Source organism: Esox lucius, chromosome 1 (assembly GCF_011004845.1).
Source record: "Esox lucius isolate fEsoLuc1 chromosome 1, fEsoLuc1.pri, whole genome shotgun sequence".
Classification (NCBI taxonomy): domain Eukaryota; kingdom Metazoa; phylum Chordata; class Actinopteri; order Esociformes; family Esocidae; genus Esox; species Esox lucius.
The window spans coordinates 41899470-41919134 of record NC_047569.1 but is presented as its reverse complement, the minus strand read 5'-3'; the positions used below and the strand labels follow the sequence as shown (position 1 = coordinate 41919134).

Below are 19665 nucleotides of genomic sequence, written 5' to 3'. Positions count from 1 at the left end.
CCCCATTAATCATGAGCTGAACTCAAAGATCTAAGACTCTCTTAGATCTTTCTCTTAGATCTTTATTACAATTAAATCATGATAGTAAAGAACAGTTGTACACATGTTATATAGATAATATTACAATTAAATCATGACAGTAAAGAACAGTTATGGACATATTATATAGATAATATTACAATTAAATCATGACAGTAAAGAACAGTTATGGGCATGATAACGTAATATAAATAATATTACATTCAATTAAACTACAACCAAAAAATGTCCTAAATAAAATAATTAAAAAGACTTATAATATCATGAGACAGACATCAAAGGTGAAATTACATTTACACATCCAAATTACAACCTGTGTACAGTCAATACAATTTATATGTATTTAAATAAAAAAATTCTAGTAATTAAATGTTCAGGAGGCTACAATTACAATGTTGTGTCAACATTTTGGTGTGAATTTAATTGAGAAAATGTATATTAGTAGAAATGAAATGAAATATTTAAATCCATTCAATGTATTTTATCTGTATGTGCATGTGTCTTCAATCTGGGGAGAGGCTGATTTCTTAGGTGGACTCGGTACAGAAATGAAATCTTCAAATTACAAAGAGGTTTTCTGTCATTGGAATAAATCATGTCTGTCACATCAGCATAGAAAATATATTGTACCAAAAACTTTTATGTTGCTACTAGATTATTGTGAGATATATGCAAGCCTCCGCTTCTGTACTCAAATCCCTGGATGCAGTCTATCATTCAACCTTGCGTTTTATCACTGGTGTAAATGTTCACACTCATCACTGTCTGTTATATGGTTCAGTTGGCTTGGAGTCACTGACATCTAGAAGGGACAGACATTGTTAGATGTTTTATGTAAGGCAGTCATGTAAAAACCTTACTATCTAACAGAGAAAATGTGTTGGAAGAACAGCAGATACCAAACACAATATCATGACAGGATAATGCTTGAGGTACCATGGGCCTGTTCAGAACTGGGTAAAACTGTGTTTGAATATGTTTGAACACTGAGTCTGAAGAGTTCCTCTTGTCTGACCATTAGTGAGTCTTGGCCTGATTTTAACAGTAAACAGTGGACGTTCAGTTGGTGTGTTGTCATTTGTCTGCTTTCAGGTAATTAAAGGTTTAATATTCTGAATGTTTAAAGTTCTCATTTTACTGTTCAAACAACTGAGACAGTTCTACTAATGTATCTGTAAAGCACTTTGTGACAACCGCTGTTGTAAAAAGGGCTTTATAAATTAAGTTGATTGATACTAATCTCCTTTTGGATAATTTTATTGTTATATCTGTCACTAATTATATCTGTACATAAAATGTACCAAAAAACGTCAAATAATTTGCCCCACTTTCATGCAATGCCATGGAGAGTGATCTTATCTTAACTTTTTTAGTGCCTGTGAGACATTTAAAATTTATAAAAAAATATATATTTGAATTTCTTAATGAATGTTTTAAGTCTATTTCTTTGTGTTTTTATAATTGTAATACAGGGCTCAACTGTAAAAGAGAACTTGGTCTCAGTTGATGTCTCTGTTTAAATAAGAGTAAATAATAAAATACAAAATGTTTTCAGACTACCAGGGTTTTGGAAGAAATAGAAATGTATGATATTGTGTTCCAATTTTTATTTCTGCAGTGATTATTGATTTGTCAACAGAATTGTTGTCTCCAGAAAATTGTATTTAGATTATGCGGTTTTAAATAAAAGAAATACGTGTGGAGGTAGTGTATTGGCTAAATCGCTCTCCACCACTCCCGCTCCCTCTAATGTATGCAAACCGTTTTGACGGTTGGTCCATGCGTAGTACATTCACAATGAGAATGGAAAGCACAAAGCCTCAATGCTTCTGGGGCGTAGTTATGTTGCTTCCTATCAACCACAATATTTTACCCACTGGTTCTCCAGTCCTTTGAGAACATCTAGCAAAGCTTACGGGCCTAGCTCCACTTTGTCTTTTGAAGAAAAAAAACAAATTCTGTCAAATGGTAGACCAACACCTGGTCTTACGGATTTACAAGAGCGTAAGATTACCATAAGTTTCCAAAATGAATAGTATTTAAGAACAGAGTGACTGCGTGCTTGCACTGGAGCTAGCAGGTTGTTCTGCTTTGACCAACATGTTTGACTGGTACTGTACTTATCAGACAGTACCGATGTTTTAACGTTTTCTACCAATAGACAGTTTAATGACCATCATTATTCACTGTAAACCTATGGGATCCAGGCTTATTAAAGAATACATACATACATGTCTTCTCCCATCTCTACTTACCATATACTTACCATGGCTACTTACCATCTCTAGGATCTCCTTATTTCAGTTGTGTCCACACATGTCATTGACCTGGTCTAAATGAGCTGCCAAGAGTGAAATGTGTTCAGCAAATGAAAATGTATTTTCATGTGTGACACAGAGTTGGGTTTTTCTTCCCAAGTCAGAAACATTATTTTGTTTAAGGGTTTTGATATATTCTATGTATACATTATTTTGTTTAAGGGTTTTGATATATTCTATGTATACATTATTTTGTTTAAGGGTTTTGATCTATTCTGTGTATATATTACTTTGTTTAAGGGTTTTGATGTATTCTGTGTATACATTATTTTGTTTAAGGGTTTTGATGTATTCTGTATATACATTATTTGGGTTTGTTAATGGGAGTTTTTTGCTGCTGCAATGTCATTATGACATCAAAACATGAATATTTAAATATTCATCCCACAGAATATGATCCTAGCCAGCATGAGAACCTCCAGCCACCCCAGACACACTGCACCAGGTGTCACGGTCTGGAAGCAGGACCGAAGGCAACCCAAATACAGACAACATAGCCAACAATCCACACTATTGTGGATACACATTGTGGTAAACATAACTTAAATAGGATCCCCATTTAGAGGCAACACAGGTCAACTACCTCTAATTGAGGATGAACAAAAGCAAAACGCAGATATGCCTAGAGGCATCGCTGCTGTCAGACCCTGACTGGCACCTCTAGGCCAACTTAGAGATGCCTAGAGGCTTCCCTATATTCAGGACCTGACACTAGGGCCTCTTCCATGAGCTGTCTGTACCTAATCAATTGTTCGTATTATCAACAAATAAATGTTCATGTCATGATAAAATAACAACTCAGCATTTGTGCAGTGAGGAAGGGAGACAGTAAATCATGGTTTCTTGCCTTGGATATCAGGTTGTATTCTGCTTCTTGGGATAACTGCGTCCTCAGACTCATTTCTCAAACGAGGAGACATGTCTGTAGTTACGTCATAGATACCATCATCTTCATTACTCATTGTTCTGTCATACTAATTGGCATCCAACATCGTCCTCTGATATATGCATGGTCTACAACTGTTCAGTATAATGAGTCCAGTTAAGTATTATTTGGGATATTATTATATCAGGAAGATAAGGTTGTAGAGGGAAAGTACAAAATAAAGGCAAAATAAAGGCTAGCTGCTGACATGTTTAAATATTAAAGGTGCTGGTCTTAAAATTAGAATATCATCAAAAAGTTGATTTATTTCAGTAATCCCATTCATAAAGTGAAACTTGTATAATGTATACATTCATTCCACACAGACTGATATATTTCAAGTGTTTATTCCTTTTAATTTTGATGATTATAACTGACAACTAATGAAAATTCAGTATCTCAGAAAATTTGAATATTGTGAAAAGGTTCAATATTGAAGACACCTGGTGCCCCACTCTAATCAGCTAATTAACCCAAAACACCTGCAAAGGCCTTTAAATGGTCTCTCAGTCTAGTTCTGTAGGCAACACAATCATGGGGAAGACTGCTGACTTGACAGCTGTCCAAAAGACGACCATTGACACCTTGCACAAGGAGGGCAAGACACAAAAGTTCATAGCTAAAGAGGCTGGCTGTTCACAGAGCTCTGTGTCCAAGCACATTAATAGAGAGGCGAAGGGAAGGAAAAGATGTGGTAGAAAAAAGTGTACAAGCAATAGGGATAACCGCACCCTGGAGAGGATTGTGAAACAAAACCCATTCAAAAATGTGGGGGAGATTCACAAAGAGTAGACTGCAGCTGGAGTCAGTGCTTCAAGAACCACCACGCACAGACGTATGCAAGACATGGGTTTCAGCTGTCGCATTCCTTGTGTCAAGCCACTCTTGAACAAGACACAATATCAGAAGCGTCTTGCCTGGGCTAAAGACAAAAAGGAGTTATGTTCCCTGATGAAAGTAAATTTTGCATTTCCTTTGGAAATCAAGGTCCCAGAGTCTGGAGGAAGAGAGGAGAGGCACAGAATCCACATTGCTTGAAGTCCAGTGTAAAGTTTCCACAGTCAGTGATGGTTTGGGGGGCCATGTCATCTGCTGGTGTTGGTCCACTGTGTTTTCTGAGGTCCAAGGTCAACGCAGCCGTCTACCAGGAAGCTTTAGGGCACTTCATGCCTCCTGCTGCTGACCAACTTTATGGAGATGCAGATTTCATTTTCCAACAGGACTTGACACCTGCACACAGTGCCAAAGCTACCAGTAGCTTGTTTAAGGACCATGGTATCCCTGTTCTTAATTGGCCAGCAAACTCGCCTGACCTTAACCCTATAGAATGTCTATGGGGTATTGTGAAGAGGAAGATGCGATACGCCAGACCCAACAATGCAGAAGAGCTGAAGGCCACTATCAGAGCAACCTGGGCTCTCATAACACCTGAGCAGTGCCACAGACTGATCGACTCCATGCCACGCCGCATTGCTGCAGTAATTCAGGCAAATGTAGCCTCAACTAAGTATTGAGTGCTGTACATGCTCATACTTTTCATGTTCATACTTTTCAGTTGGCCAACATTTCAAAAAATCATTTTTTTTTATATCGGTCTTAAATAATTTTCACATTTTCTGAGATACTGAATTTGGGATTTTCATTAGTTGTCAGTTATAATCATCACAATTAAAAGAAATATATCAGTCTGTGTGTAATGAATGAATATCAAATACATGTTTCACTTTTTGAATGGAAATACTGAAATAAATAAATGTTTTGATGATATTCTAATTTTATGACCAGCACCTGTATATAGAAATGACTGAAGCAAAAGCATGGAGTTTCTATTCCCTTGAACTGTTTTGTTGAATGGGTCTCAATTATTTATTTCAATAATTTTAGTTCTACAGCAACCAACATGGATCATTATGGTGTTCATGAGTTGATTTTCCACTACACACTTTCTCTAACTACACATTAAGGGTGTGCAGGTTTAACCTGTAACTTACATTTTTGAATGATTCCGATGTGAGCACTGAAACATCGGTGTCCAATTCACGGTTAACGAAGGGTAGAGCAAGGTGGGACTGGTTGGCAATGCTGGCATTTGGTGAGATCTATAGAAAGTGTTCAGATTCATTTTGGTAGTCTCTATGAGCTCACACTGGTTTTGTAAAATGCACCTTGTCAACATTGTTTGATGACATTTTATGTAGATTATCACAGTAACCACATAACACAGCATAAAAACCTGATATGGGCCTCAATTCACTAACAAACGTGTCACCACTCTTGTCAATTTGTTCAATGACTTTTTGAGCAACAGCTAGATGAAAAAAACATGCTGCTGCTCGAACTCTTATTTCAGGACAAATATGGTGGAATGAACGAGATTTAAGAATATGATGTTGAGCTTATGTAACTCTACAATAAAGACTCATGGTCAAGGATTATTTAGAAGCCTCATTAGGATATCCTTTAATATCTCTACCATTCTCATGGATCAGAGTGATATGGTCCATGAGTAGCGTTTCACCCTCCTTATCAGGGTTGAAACGCTATGTGTATTCGTACATACTGAGATTTACCAAAAAATTTAAAAAACTGTTCTAGTGAAATTTGAGCGTCAGTATTTTACATTGGCAAGTGTTATTAATGAGTTGCATCATTCCAAATATCAAGTTGGTTACAAGTATGCAACTCTTTTATACAGCAACTAAAGTTCTTCCAAGTGTGCAAAATATCTTTCCAACTAAAAATATTATTCTAGGTTTGCATATTTTTACAAATAGAAAACATAGTTATTTAACATAAACTGTACAATAAACTGGCCTTTGTTCCTGGGCCGACCCAGACTGCTTCCAAATCCAGGTCGTTTAGACTTTGGATATAAAAAGTCTCCACAAATGTCAGGTTTTTGTGATGTAAAAGAATAAGACAAAGATGAATCATGTCAGAACCTTTTCCACTTTTAATGTGACCTATAACATGAACAATTCAATTGAAAAACTAACTGAAATCTTAGAGGGGGGAAAATGAAAAAGAAAAACCTTACAATAACCTGGTTGCATAAGTGTGCACTCCCTCTTATAACTGGGGATGTGGCTGTGTTCAGAATTAACCAATGACATTCAAACTCATGTTAAATATAAGTCATTACACACCTGCCATCATTTAAGGTGACTCTGATTAATCACAAATAAACTTCAGCTATTCTAGTAGGATTTTCCTGACATTTTCTTAGTTGCATCTCAGAGCAAAAGCCATGGTCCACAGAGAGCTTCCAAACCATCAGAGGGATCTCATTGTTGAAAGATATCAGTCAGGAGAAGGGTACAAAATAATTTCCAAAGCATTAGATATACCATGGAACACAGTGAAGACAGTCATCATCAAGTGGAGAAAATATGGCGCAGCAGAGACATTACCAAGAACTGGATGTCCCTCCAAAACTGATGAAAAGACGGGTAGAGAACTGGTCAGGGAGGCTTCCAAGAGGCCAACAGCAACATTAAAGGAACTGCAGGAATGTCTGGCATGTACTGGCTGTGTGTTACATGTGACAACAATCTCCTGTATTCTTCACATGAATGGGCTATGGGGTTGGGTGAAGCCCGGCTGAAGTTTGCAAAAACAAACATCAAGTCCCCCAAAAGCACGTGCGAAAATGTGTTATGGTCTAATGAAACCAAGGTTGAACCTTTTGGCCATAATTCCAAAAGGTATGTTTGGTGCAAAAACAACACTGCACAACACCCAAAGAACACCATACCCACAGTGAAGCATGGTGGTGGCAACATCATGCTTTGGGACTGTTTTTCTTCAGCTGGAACCGGTGCCTCAGTCAGGGTTGAGGGAATTATGAACAGTTCCAAATACCAGGCAATTTGGTCACAAAACCTTCAGGCATCCGTTAGAAAGCTGAAAATTAAAATGAAATTCACCTTTCAGAAAGACAACGACCCAAAGCACACATCCAAATCCACAAAAGCATGGCTTCACCAGAAGATGATCATCATTTTGGAATGGCCCAGCCAGAGCCCAGACCTGAATCCAATTGAATATCTGTGGGGTGATCTGAAGAGGGCTGTGCACAGGAGAAGAGTGGGCAAATATTGCCATGTCAAGATGTGCCATGCTAATAGACTCCTACCCAAAAAGAGTGCTGTAATAAAATCAAAAGGTGCTGGTTTAAGGTTGCAAACACTTATGCAAACAGGTTATTGTGAGTTTATTTTTTATTTTTCCCCTTCAAAGATTTGTTTGTTTTTCAATTGAATTGTTCACATTATAGGTCACATTAAAGGTGGATAACATTCTGACATGATTTCTTTGTTTCATTCTTTTACATCACAAGAACATGGCATTTTAACAGGGGTGTATAGACTTTTTATATCCACTGTATGTATAATTATCAGTAGCCCTACAAACTTGAGTATGAAGAGGAATGCCATCGTAATCTATATGGAAGTAATACAATTTATTCCAATCCAGTAATACAGTTACAATACAGAACATAGTTACCTATAACATACACTCACCTAAAGGATTATTAGGAACACCTGTTCAATTTCTCATTAATGCAATTATCTAATCAACCAATCACATGGGATTTGCTTCAATGTATTTAGGGGTGTGGTCCTGGTCAAGACAATCTCCTGAACTCCAAACTGAATGTCAGAATGGGAAAGAAAGGTAATTTAAGCAATTTTGAGCGTGGCATGGTTGTTGGTGCCAGATGGGCTGGTCTGAGTATTTCACAATCTGCTCAGTTTCTGGGATTTTCACGCACAACCATTTCTAGGGTTTACAAAGAATGGTGTGAAAAGGGAAAAACATCCAGTATGCAGCAGTCCTGTGCGCGAAAATGCCTTGTTGATGCTAGAGGTCAGAGGAGAATGGGCCGACTGATTCAAGCTGATAGAAGAGCAACTTTGACTGAAATAACCACTCGTTACAACCGAGGTATGCAGCAAAGCATTTGTGAAGCCACAACACGCACAACCTTGAGGCGGATGGGCTACAACAGCAGAAGACCACACAGGGTACCACTCATCATGCCTTGTTACCACTGTGCAGGCTGGTGGTGGTGGTGTAATGGTGTTGGGGATGTTTTCTTGGCACACTTTAGGCCCCTTATTGCCAATTGGGCATCGTTTAAATGCCACGGCCTACCTGAGCATTGTTTCTGACCATGTCCATCCCTTTATGACCACCATGTTCCCATCCTCTGATGGCTACTTCCAGCAGGATAATGCACCATGTCACAAAGCTCAAATCATTTGAAATTGGTTTCTTGAACATGACAATGAGTTCACTGTACTGAAATGGGATCGCCCAGCCACCCTGCGGAGAAAGCTCATTTCGGCCGCCTGTATCCGGGATCTTGTCCTTTCGGTCAAGACCCAAAGCTCATGACCATGGGTGAGAGTAGGAACGTAGATTGACCGGTAAATCGAGAGCTTTGCATTGCGGCTCAGCTCTTTCTTCACTACAACAGACCGATACATCGACCGCATTACTGCATAAGCTGTACCGATCCGTGTGTCAATCTCCCGTTCCATCCTTCCCTCACTCGTGAACAAGACCCCTAGATACTTAAACTCCTCCACTTGAGGCAGGCACTCTCCACCAACCTGAAGTGGGCAAGCCACCCTTTTCCGACTGAGGACCATGGCCTCGGATTTGGAGGTAGTGATTCTCATCCCCACCGCTTCACACTCGGCTGCAAACCGTCCCAGTGCATGCTGAAGGTCCTGGTTTGAAGGGGCCAACATGACAACATCATCCACAAAGAGAGACTTGGTTGTGGCCAAATGCTCCTTTTTGTCAAATACTTCCATTCCTCCTGAACAGACATTTCTCATTACACTACAAGATTAATATATCAATCAATATTAAGTACACACACATGTGAAATATACAATTACAAAAAATTGACATCCAATACAAGATGCTTTGAAAATGTATGGTTTGTGGTTCAAAGTTTTGTTAATGAGGTTCAGGCATTGCATTAGGGTAAGCATAGGCCTTGAAATTTGTATGATACTGTTAAAACATTTATAATTTTTCTGTAGGACCAAAAACTGATGAATGCAACAAACATGTTTCTGTCACAGACAGCAATGAAAAAGACATTTGTGGGAAATAGGCATTTTGGTTTAACTGTACCTGGTATTAGATTTTTACAATGGTTTCAGTGTATTCATGCATCCACCCTGAACCGTGTTGATTTTACACTGGAGAATTTGCTGTGTGCTTTTGTCGATCCAGTTTTTTAGAGACCCATAAAGGTCAAATAAACAAATAAATTCCTCTTTACTCCAATATGTATCAAAACTCTTCGCTTCATAGGCATTCTTTTGGCTAGCTCATCCTGGGTGAGATGCCAGACTGAAGGTCATATTAAAACAGGGCCTGTTGCACTAACTCAAGGGGGGAATGGCAAAAAAATAGGCTTAATTATGTCCTGTTTAGAACTTGCATGTCCATTACATCCAATGAGTGCCTGAAGTGTGCGACACATAATAGCATAATAATCACCAGACATCAAACTCTCTACAGTGTTAAATCAACAGTGATATAGTAAAAGCACTATACATTGAAACCAGTCTCAAATTACTTTGACAATGGTTCCTTTTATATCCATCTCAATATTTGCCAGATTGTCTTTCAGAGGAATTATAGTTTTCACCCATGACTGAACCAGGGTTATTGAATTCTGGCACATTTCCTTTCTTAGATTGTCATTAATTGAGATTAAACCAAACATGTTATCATTCATTTTATTTAAATTCCTGTAGTAATGAGGACTTTTAGACGCTGGCTTTGTCCAAAAGTAGGGGGATTAAATTCATACACATTTTACTTAAAGCACATCTGTAATTATCATATTTCCCACAGTACTCCAAAGTTGGATTAATTTTACATGAATTGTATTTATGGTTTGATGAGAATGACACATACAGTGGGGAGGACAAGTATTTGATACACTGCCGATTTTGCAGGTTTTCCTACTTACAAAGCATGTAGAGGTCCAGAAAAAAAAATCCAGAAAATCACATTGTATGATTTTTAAGTAATTCATTTTCATTTTATTGCATGAAATAAGTATTTGATGCATCAGAAAAGCAGAACTTAATTTATGGTACAGAAACCTTTGTTTGCAGTTACAGAGATCATACGTTTCCTGTTGTTCATGACCAGGTTTGCACACATTGCAGCAGGGAATTTGGCCCACTCCACCATACAGACCTTCTCCAGATTCTTGAGGTTTTGGGGCTGTCACTGGGCAATATGGACTTTCAGCTCCCTCCAAAGATTTTCTATTGGGTTCAGGTCTGGAGACTGGCTAAGCCACTCCAGGACCTTGAGATGCTTCTTACGGAGCCACTCCTTAGTTGCCCTGGCTGTGTGACCACAGGACCTTCTCCCATTACTCCTCTGGATCATCCAGATAGTCATTGGCAAACTTCAGACAGGCCTGGACATGCGCTGGCTTGAGCAGGGGGACCTTGCGTGCGCTGCAGGATTTTAATCCATGACGGTGTAGTGTGTTACTAATGGTTTTCTTTGAGACTGTGGTCCCAGCTCTTCTTAGGTCATTGACCAGATCCTGCCATGTAGTTCTGGGCTGATTCCTCACCTTCCTCATGATCATTGATGCCCCCCGATGTGAGATATTGCATTGAGCCCCAGACCGAGGGAGATTGACCGTCATCTTGAACTTCTTCCATTTTCTAATAATTGCGCCAACAATTGCGTCAACAGTTGCTGCTTGCCTATTGTCCTGTAGCCCATCCAAGCCCTGTGCAGGTCTACAATTTATCCCTGATGTCCTTACACAGCTCTCTGGTCTTGGCCATTGTGGAGAGGTTGGAGTCGGTCTGATTGAGTGTGTGGACAGGTGTCTTTATTACATTTAACAAGTTCAAACAGGTGCAGTTAATACAGGTAATGAGTGGAGAACAGGAGGGCTTCTTAAAGAAAAACTAACAGGTCTGTGAGAGCCGGAATTCTTACTGGTTGGTAGGTGATCAAATAATGTCATGCAATAAAATGCAAATTAATTATTTAAAAATCATACAATGTGATTTTCATGATTTTTGTTTTAGAATTAGTCTCTCATAGTTGAAGTGTACCTATGATAAAAATTACAGACCTCTACATGCTTTGTAAGTAGGAAAACCTGCAAAATCGGTAGTGTATCAAATACTTGTTCTCCCCACTCCCCACAAATCAATAAATCCTGGACCCCAAGGATGAGACATCAATGTCTGAATTAAAGTTTTTAATAGTCAAAAACTGACTGCATGCATAAAGAAGCAATTAAATAAAACATGTCAGGAAAATTTGCTCTTTGAGCTGACAAGACTTAGGTATACTTCCTGTCTCGTAATCCTCCTAGAGCTGTCTGGCCTTGAATGGAGAAGAGTGTAAGATAAACATGTAAGTGTCACTGGACATACTTGGCAAGCATAGTAAACTAGCCAATTTAAGTTTGTTTTATTGTTTTGTGAGTGTGCAACAGTGAGATTAGCCACTAAGCTTCTATCCAGGGAAAATGGAGGTGGTAAATCAGAGAGGGAAGAGGAGTTGACCCATGAATGTGGTGAATCTAAACAAATTATCAAAAATCCAGGTGTTTCCCGAGAGCTGTAAAGAAACTGTGTCCCCAACATCCAGGATCAGAGAGATGCTGTTGGTAGCTGTCTCCATGCGATCACCGGCAACATGCTGTAAGGTTGCAATTACGTTGTAATTGTTGTTCTTCATCAGCAACAGTCCCATGTTTCCAGTGGAGTTGCTGAGTCCAGAGTACATGAAGAAGTAGACTCCCCTCACAGGAGCTGTGAAGATGCCTAAGGGAACAACAGGACATGACACTGTAGTGTCACTGGGATTCATACATGGCACATTTTCCAGAGTTAAATCAGCATAGAGTGTAAAAATTAGAGACGTAAAAAATATGGGTCGACCGATATGCGTTTTTAAGGGCTGATTCTGATTATTAGTGATCAAGGAGACCAATGACCGATATTTGGGGCCAATATATATTTTCAACAATAGAAAACAGAACAGTTAAACATTTTGAAGAATAAAGTGCAGGGGGCTCATAGAAGCATTTCTTGTGAACTTAAAATTGATATTGATAATAATAATAAACTAAATAGCCCAAAGCATTTTACTATATACAATCTTTGTCAGGGTTCTCTGGGGTGTAGACATCTGCAGTGAAAGGGAGTTTCAAAAGAGAAAGTTAAGAGGGTCAAATAACAAAAATATGCTTAAATTATTAGAGCACAAAAATGCTTCACTTATATCAGCACAAAAGCATTTGAAATCCTTTGTGTTGGTTCCAATTCTATGAACGTAATGTATTAACATGATAACAGGGAACCAAACATTACCAGCAGAGTATTTCTGGTATTGTGTCATGCTTAGAGTACGACCAGCCTTGGTAAAAGTGATGTACAAGAATTATGTTATGTCACGTTTTTGGCTAGTCAGCTGACAACATTTACGGTAAACAAATAAACTTGTTGAAGTTACAATAAGTATCGCATTCGAATAACGTTAGCTAATAAATTAAAGACTCATTAACTACTGGTGTAACACTCACATTCAAGTGGTTTGATAGCCAGTAAAGTGCAAATAGGCAGCACAATTCTATCGCAACCAACGGAGGTGAAATATTTAACATTAGCAACGTTGACGTTACTTTTGCTAAACCTAGCTATATGTACCATCATGTAAAAACATAAAAAACAATTCGGGCGAGGATTCTGTTATATATTAATTGTTACTATACTAAGAACGTTAATTAGCTATTGCACTGACGTTGTTACGCAAAAATATCACTACATAAATAAACTCAAACGTTAGCGTTGGCTATCTTTTACTGCAACAAGTAGCATTAGGCAGGGACTTTGGCGTATCATAAAAATCGATTTCCAGAGTTGTTTTTCTGCTATATAGGTTACATCCAAACAATAGTTCAGACATTTTCGGTGGAGTAACGTCAGTGCACAAAAAAAGTAAACTGGGTATTGTCATCATAGAAAAAGATCATAATGAGGGTAATGTTTGATGCAAGTTCAGTTCAGATTATTGTGATGTTTATAGCAAAGTCTGCATTCTCACCTCCGCATTTTTTCCTACGTCTCGCTCCCAAATATGACATGCAGTGTTGATTGGCTATTTACTTGTGATGTGTAACCAATGTGCTAATTCTGCGGGCGGGACATTGAGCCCTACTAGCAGAACTAGTGATGGCCATTCCGAATCACTAAAGTGAACTGAGTCATTCAGTACAGTTCTTTGAAAATATTCGGATCATTTCAATAAATTATTCATTTAATTGATTCAGTTAATAAGGAAGCTCCTTATTCCATCTCAATATCATGGTGGGACCTTGTTGTTTACTGTAATAGCACTCTGTTTAATGACTCACAAAATGTGTAATATAAGAATTAAGGTTTTTCAACAGTTACCAAATTATTCAGTCTCCAGAAAATAGTATCACAAGTAAATGTGGGTAGGCCACCATGAACAACAGCAATAAAAAAGTTTTTGAACTTACTGTGCATGTTAGGTTTCTGTAGTTAAGCAGTGCATGTTAGGTTTCTGTAGTTAAGCAGTGCATGTTAGGTTTCTGTAGTTAACAGTGCTAACAAGAAAATAACAAACATCTTATCATTCAAAATGGCTATGCTTTGCAGTTGCTTTAAGAAAGGTTACTTGAGCGTTCACCGCTTTTCACAGCAAGTATGGCAGGGGTATTCAAACCTGGCCCTCAAAGCCAGTTCCACTCCATGTTCCATTGCAACCCTCTAATCAGGGACATTTTCAGACTTAAGACACCAGGTGGGTCCAATTAATGATGAGGTAGAACAGAAAACCATCAGGCTCTGGCCCTCGATCATAGTGTAAGATTTGAATAACCCTGCTGTATGGTTTGAGGTTCTAAACTTCCAGGTAGCTTATTTTATAAATATTTCAATGGAGATATGCGATCAAATGCTTTTATGTTACAAGGCTTGGTGGTTAGGACTGTTGTAAATACATTCCGAAAATATTATTTGCAATCGCATGATATCCAATGCGGCTGACTTTGTGTGAGGTGACGACAAATTAATTTCAGAAGCTCTGTGGCTCAGGGATGTTATAGACCTACATTTGACCTACATCTGTGCACAGGCCATGGAACGGATGTGCTTAAGCAGCCTACTGGATTTAACAAATAGGCTACTTTAAAGTGCACAATTTAGCGGAAGACAACCCCTTGGGCTGTAAAAGAGGAGGGGTTTCCACGATTCTCTCATCTTTTCAATTCAGTCAGGTATCGTCACCTATATTGATAGTTATTGTATCAATGTCATTCACGTATTAAAGAAAAACAAATGTTTTTGTGCCAAGTAATTGAAAAGCTTTCGCAGTGTAAATTGCATGTTCAGTCTCGCTAGCATTTGTTCAGTTCTTATGACTATTCCAAGTAGTAGGTTAGTAGATACTTGTAAGCCTATTACTGGATAATATGCTGTTAAAACGGCCAGTGGCAAAAGCAATACATTGCATAGATCCTTTTTGTGGTGGAAGTAAATTTAATAAGAAACATTTGTCAGTTTAACACAAGGCTTAATTGTGTCGAGTGTAATATTCAAATTTGGCGCAATGTTAATGTGTGACAAAACGATCTAACGCCTAGACGCTGCGTCGAGACTCGGCACACGTTTCACTGCATGCTTCATGGCGTAAATCCAGTGAGGACAACAACATTCATCCCTTCTAAACACGGGCCGGCTGAACTAGGCTTGCCTTGTTCCTTTTCTTGTTATTTCTGACCAGATGATGTCACTACCATGAACTGTATTTAACAGCTTCAGGTAATTTTCAATGCAAGCCTCAAATAATCCAGAATGCTTTGGTTCACCATAACTAGTTGGAAACATGCTTGAGGTATGGATGCATAGTAGTCTTCTAATCCCTGGCAATCCCTCTTCATGCAGGTTATAGATCATGATAGGTTACAGAGAGTAACTGTTTGTACATTTCCCAACCAAAAGCCCTGGGTTAATGGTAATGTCCTTGCTTTTCTCTGTACCAAAGAAACATTCCATCACCTGCTTGAATGACTACCTCCCTGTAGCACTGACCTCCACCATCATGAAGTGCTTCGAGTGGATTGTCAGAACCCACATTGGCTCCACCCTTCCTGACACCTTGGACCTCTTTCAATTTGCATACCGCCCCAACAGATCTACGGACAATGCCATCGCCCTGACGACACGCTCTGTCCTCTCCCACCTGGAAAGAGTATATTGTATATTTGCTGGGTGTTAGTATAGCCTCTTGTCTCTATCGTGAACAAATCCTCTGATTCCACTGGCCATTTTAACAGCTAGTTGGCCATTCGTGGATGATATTGATACAGTTAAACTGACTAACGTTTCTTACCAAGTTTACCTCCACCATAGCGTCTATGAACTGTATTGCTTTTTCCACTGGCCGTTTTAATAGCGTATTAGCCAGTAATCAGCTTTACTGGTATCTACTAACTTATTGGAATAGTAACTTACTGGAATTGCTAGCGAGTCTTAAGATGAACTTTCAATGCCAGAAACAGTCACAATATAACCGTATACAGTTTCAGTTAAGGCTTACTATAATGTAACTACTTTGTTAAGCCAGTAAATGTGTTTGCCTATCCTGACCCAAAATGCAGGCACTTCGAAAATCCACCAGAAACAGTTGCAATATAACTGTAAACTGTTTTATTTCAGGCTTACTATAATGTAGATACTAACGGTTTTAGCGAGCAAAGTTTTCGTCTATACGGAATAATTCATAATGCGTACTTTGCTTCACCTGCAAGGAGATACAAACTCGGGACCTATAGTTCACATGTCCGCTTCTCTAACCACTAGTTATTTAACAAGGGGTAGCCAGTCAGTCAGTCAGTCAGTCAGTGACTCAGTAAGAGACATTTGCTCTTCTTGGCCGGCTCTGCTTACACGGTCCAGCAAAAATGGAACTAAGACACAAAATCATACATAAAAGTCTAGGGACTTTGGGAAGGGTACAACCGGTTTTACACTGGAACCAGTTTTAAAGTATTTACCACTGGTCCTATTATATTCTTCCCGCTTTTTACACTCTAAATCTGATTTAACACTGGAGAATTCACTGAGTGGGACTGAAATGGAGATTGTTGAATTATTCAGTTAATGAATTTTATGGATGGATAAGTGTGTGTGTGTGTGTGTGTGTGTGTGTGTGTGTGTGTGTGTGAGAGAGAGAGTGTGTGTTTGTGTACCAGTGGTTGAGTTGTAGGCTCCTCTTGTGTTAACCAATACATCTTGAAAGTCCAGGGTGATAGAGGTGTTGAACGGACCAACCTGCCCACGGTTTCCCAGAGAAGCAGCAAACACCACTTGACATGCTTTATAACAGAGGACAGAATGTTAAAATGATGAAAAACAGTATTTATCATTATTATTATCATAATAACAATTATCGTTGTTATTTTACAAAGGACTGTTCAGATTAAAAAGTGCTGAAAATTACCGTAGCAGAACTGAACAGAAATTGGTGCAATTATGTTCATTATCAACATATACACACTGTTCTTTCGGTCCCTAACGGCTCGCTATTAAGTTGCTCCTTAACGTTTTGCCACTATGTTGGTGCCTAACGTACATCAGCAAATAATATTTAAGACCCAAAACATTTCTAAACAATTCTTTGATCATTTATTGAGTCTTACATTTTTTTGCAACGGTGTATGAACACTGTATGCATCGCGTTGCATTGCCATCTGAAGAGCAGATGAAGAACCTTGTTTTTAATAACGTTTTTCAAAATTATTAAGTTGCTCATTCATGGTGATGTCTTTTTTAGGGGTGAATTTGGACATACAAAACCTCTACTTCTCCACTTCAGTGATTAGTAATTCGCCGTCCATCATCCTACTTCTGTGGCATCTTCCTAAAAAACTTCAGTCCAGAAAATAGGCAGACTAAAAAATTGCCAGAAGCCCAAATGTGTAATTTGGGTTAATATCAGTTACCATTATTTGTATGATTTTTTTATGAGTCAATACACCCAATCCGGCCCCAAAAATCAATCTTTCTTATTTCAATTCACAAGAGTGAACGCGCTTCTCGGCCATCAAGAATTGAACCACAGTGTTTCGTGAAGCTTGGATGCTGCCACTGGACGTGACACAACGCGAGCAGTGTAGCAGCAGTCATTTATTTCAATGGGGGCATTCCTAAAGGTTTGAAGGCTGATGGCATCGCTGAATGCTCCTACGTAAACCATTCAATATCCCCCCATTGTTTTGTAACACCACCCCAAACTCTCCGCAAGACATGTGGTGTAGCTCTGGTGCTCTCTTAATTTTGTGGTTTAGGTACACCAAATTGCAACTTGCCTCGTACTCGTTCCCTGCCGGCACCAACCACCTCCAAAGTGTATCTTCCTCCTACTATTTTTCACTAAACCTGCATATCCCCATCTCGGCTCATCCCTATCTAGCAACTACTGGCGACAACAAAAAGACGACACGCTGCAAAATATATTAATGGCGGTTAATCAAACAAATACACACTAACGTTTCACCTGCCGTGCCACTGTGTATGACAATTTTCCCCATCAGCTTTAAACACACCATCTACAAATGTAATTCCTACATCAAATTTACAGTAAATGTAAGACAATTTATGACCTTAATTTTCCTGATTTAATGTTTAGACCTTTTAAGACTTTTTAAGGATCCGCGGGAACCCTGTAATAACTGTCCCAAGCGTCCGGGTTCCAATGGTGAACAGTCCTTCTGATATGTTGACATTGAATGTAATCGTGAATAATCGCACTGGGATATGTTTACTTAAAACGCAATCCCAGTTTCAAATGCATGTAACTCCTGCCATGATGCGTTGTTAAAAGGGGCTAATATTATGTTGATAAACTGTCGATTCATGCTATGAAGTGCTTTTGAGCATGCTAGCATTTCTACAGCAACTGCTTATAACTTTTCTAAATTGCAAGTTTCCTTAAAAGTAATTAGGGTTCCACATGGTGGTTGGTCAGTTATGCCAGCAATTCTAAGTGTTATAATAGAAATGTTGTGAGATCAAATCCTTGAGCCAACAATCTGAAGAAAATGTATTAAGTTGTTCCGTCGTAAAGTGGGGCAGTAACACTAATTTCTCCCGAGGTTCCCAGTGTGGCAACTCCCCAAACCTCTCCAGTTTGAAGGGGTTAGGTTTATAGGGGAAAACACTTTAGTTAGATCTTATATCCAATTATCAACAAAAACAGAACACTGAACTTTCAACCTTGTGTTGTGTGTATTCCAATTAAATGCTTAGAATGTTGTGATACCATAGACTAGAGATAACAAAGGAACTATACTGTTTCATCTCACCTGTTCTCTTGTTATCTTGATCAATGTTGTAGTTCTCTAATGCAGCCACCTTGGTCTCCAAAGCTCCCTTGGTGTTCATGTCTGTGTGGGGTTGGAAAGGTAGAGTGATCAACATCAGCTTACAAGAAAGTTACCTGTGACACAACCCTCAACCCTCCCCCACTGGGACTAGAGTCACACTGCCCTCCCCCACCAAGACTAGAGTCACACTGCCCTCCCCCACCGGGACTAGAGTCACACTGCCCTCCCCCACCGGGACTAGAGTCTCACTGCCCCCCCCCCCACCGGGACTAGAGTCACACTGCCCTCCCCCACCGGGACTAGAGTCACACTGCCCTCCCCCACCGGGACTAGAGTCACACTGCCCTCCCCCACCGGGACTTGAGTCACACTGCCCTCCCCCACCGGGACTAGACAAATACTTATGAGAGTATATTGTACATAGTAACACCCTCCAAGCTCATAACTAAGTTCAGGACTGTGGAAATTAACATATCCTACTGCAACATGATTTGCTGGATCTTTTGCATCATCCACAGTCATCTGCTATAATGTCAACAAATGTTTTAATCTATAGATACATGAACATTTGGTCACAAAATGTGGTTGATATTTTTGTCTTAGTTTTTCATGTGCTGGGGTTACTGCATGGGCTATACAATTTTTCTAACCTAATTCAAACTTGCATTTAATTTACTTTAGTTGGGAATTTTACGAGTGAGCATTATCAGTATCAAATTAATTGAAAACTACCATCTAGTTAAACTTGTTAAACACAAATAAATGACTGTAAGATGAATTGTACAAGCTGAACCTACAGCAGACAGACAGGCTGATCATCCCAGCCAGCATAAAAACATACAGCAGCCCCAGACACATTGTAGCAATTAGGAAGGGCCTCTTCCATGAGCTGTCCGAACCTGTGAAGTCAAAGAATTTATAGTGAAATAAATATTACAAATTAACGTGTT

General features: G+C 39.0%; 2 protein-coding genes across 3 annotated transcripts in view; one reads left to right on the top strand and one right to left on the bottom strand.

Moving 5' to 3' along the window:
• The window catches only part of cntn5 (contactin 5), a 344921-nt gene that overhangs the window by 90374 nt on the left and 234882 nt on the right, over positions 1-19665 (top strand). The gene's annotated exons all lie outside the window — the stretch shown is intronic.
• On the bottom strand, positions 11582-18774 carry LOC117594800 (complement C1q-like protein 4). 2 transcript variants are annotated; one of them, XR_004576048.1, is made up of 3 exons: positions 18695-18774; positions 16580-16705; positions 11582-12125 (listed from the first exon to the last, which is right to left on the bottom strand). XR_004576048.1 is itself a non-coding variant. In XM_034293806.1 (3 exons), the coding sequence occupies exons 1-3, from the start codon at positions 16877-16879 to the stop codon at positions 11842-11844; spliced, it is 459 nt and encodes a 152-aa protein (XP_034149697.1). In that variant the 5' UTR covers positions 16880-16892; the 3' UTR covers positions 11582-11841. The 2 variants fall into 2 exon arrangements, 1 of the variants encoding a protein (XP_034149697.1); XM_034293806.1 differs by lacking the exon at positions 18695-18774 and adding an exon at positions 16831-16892.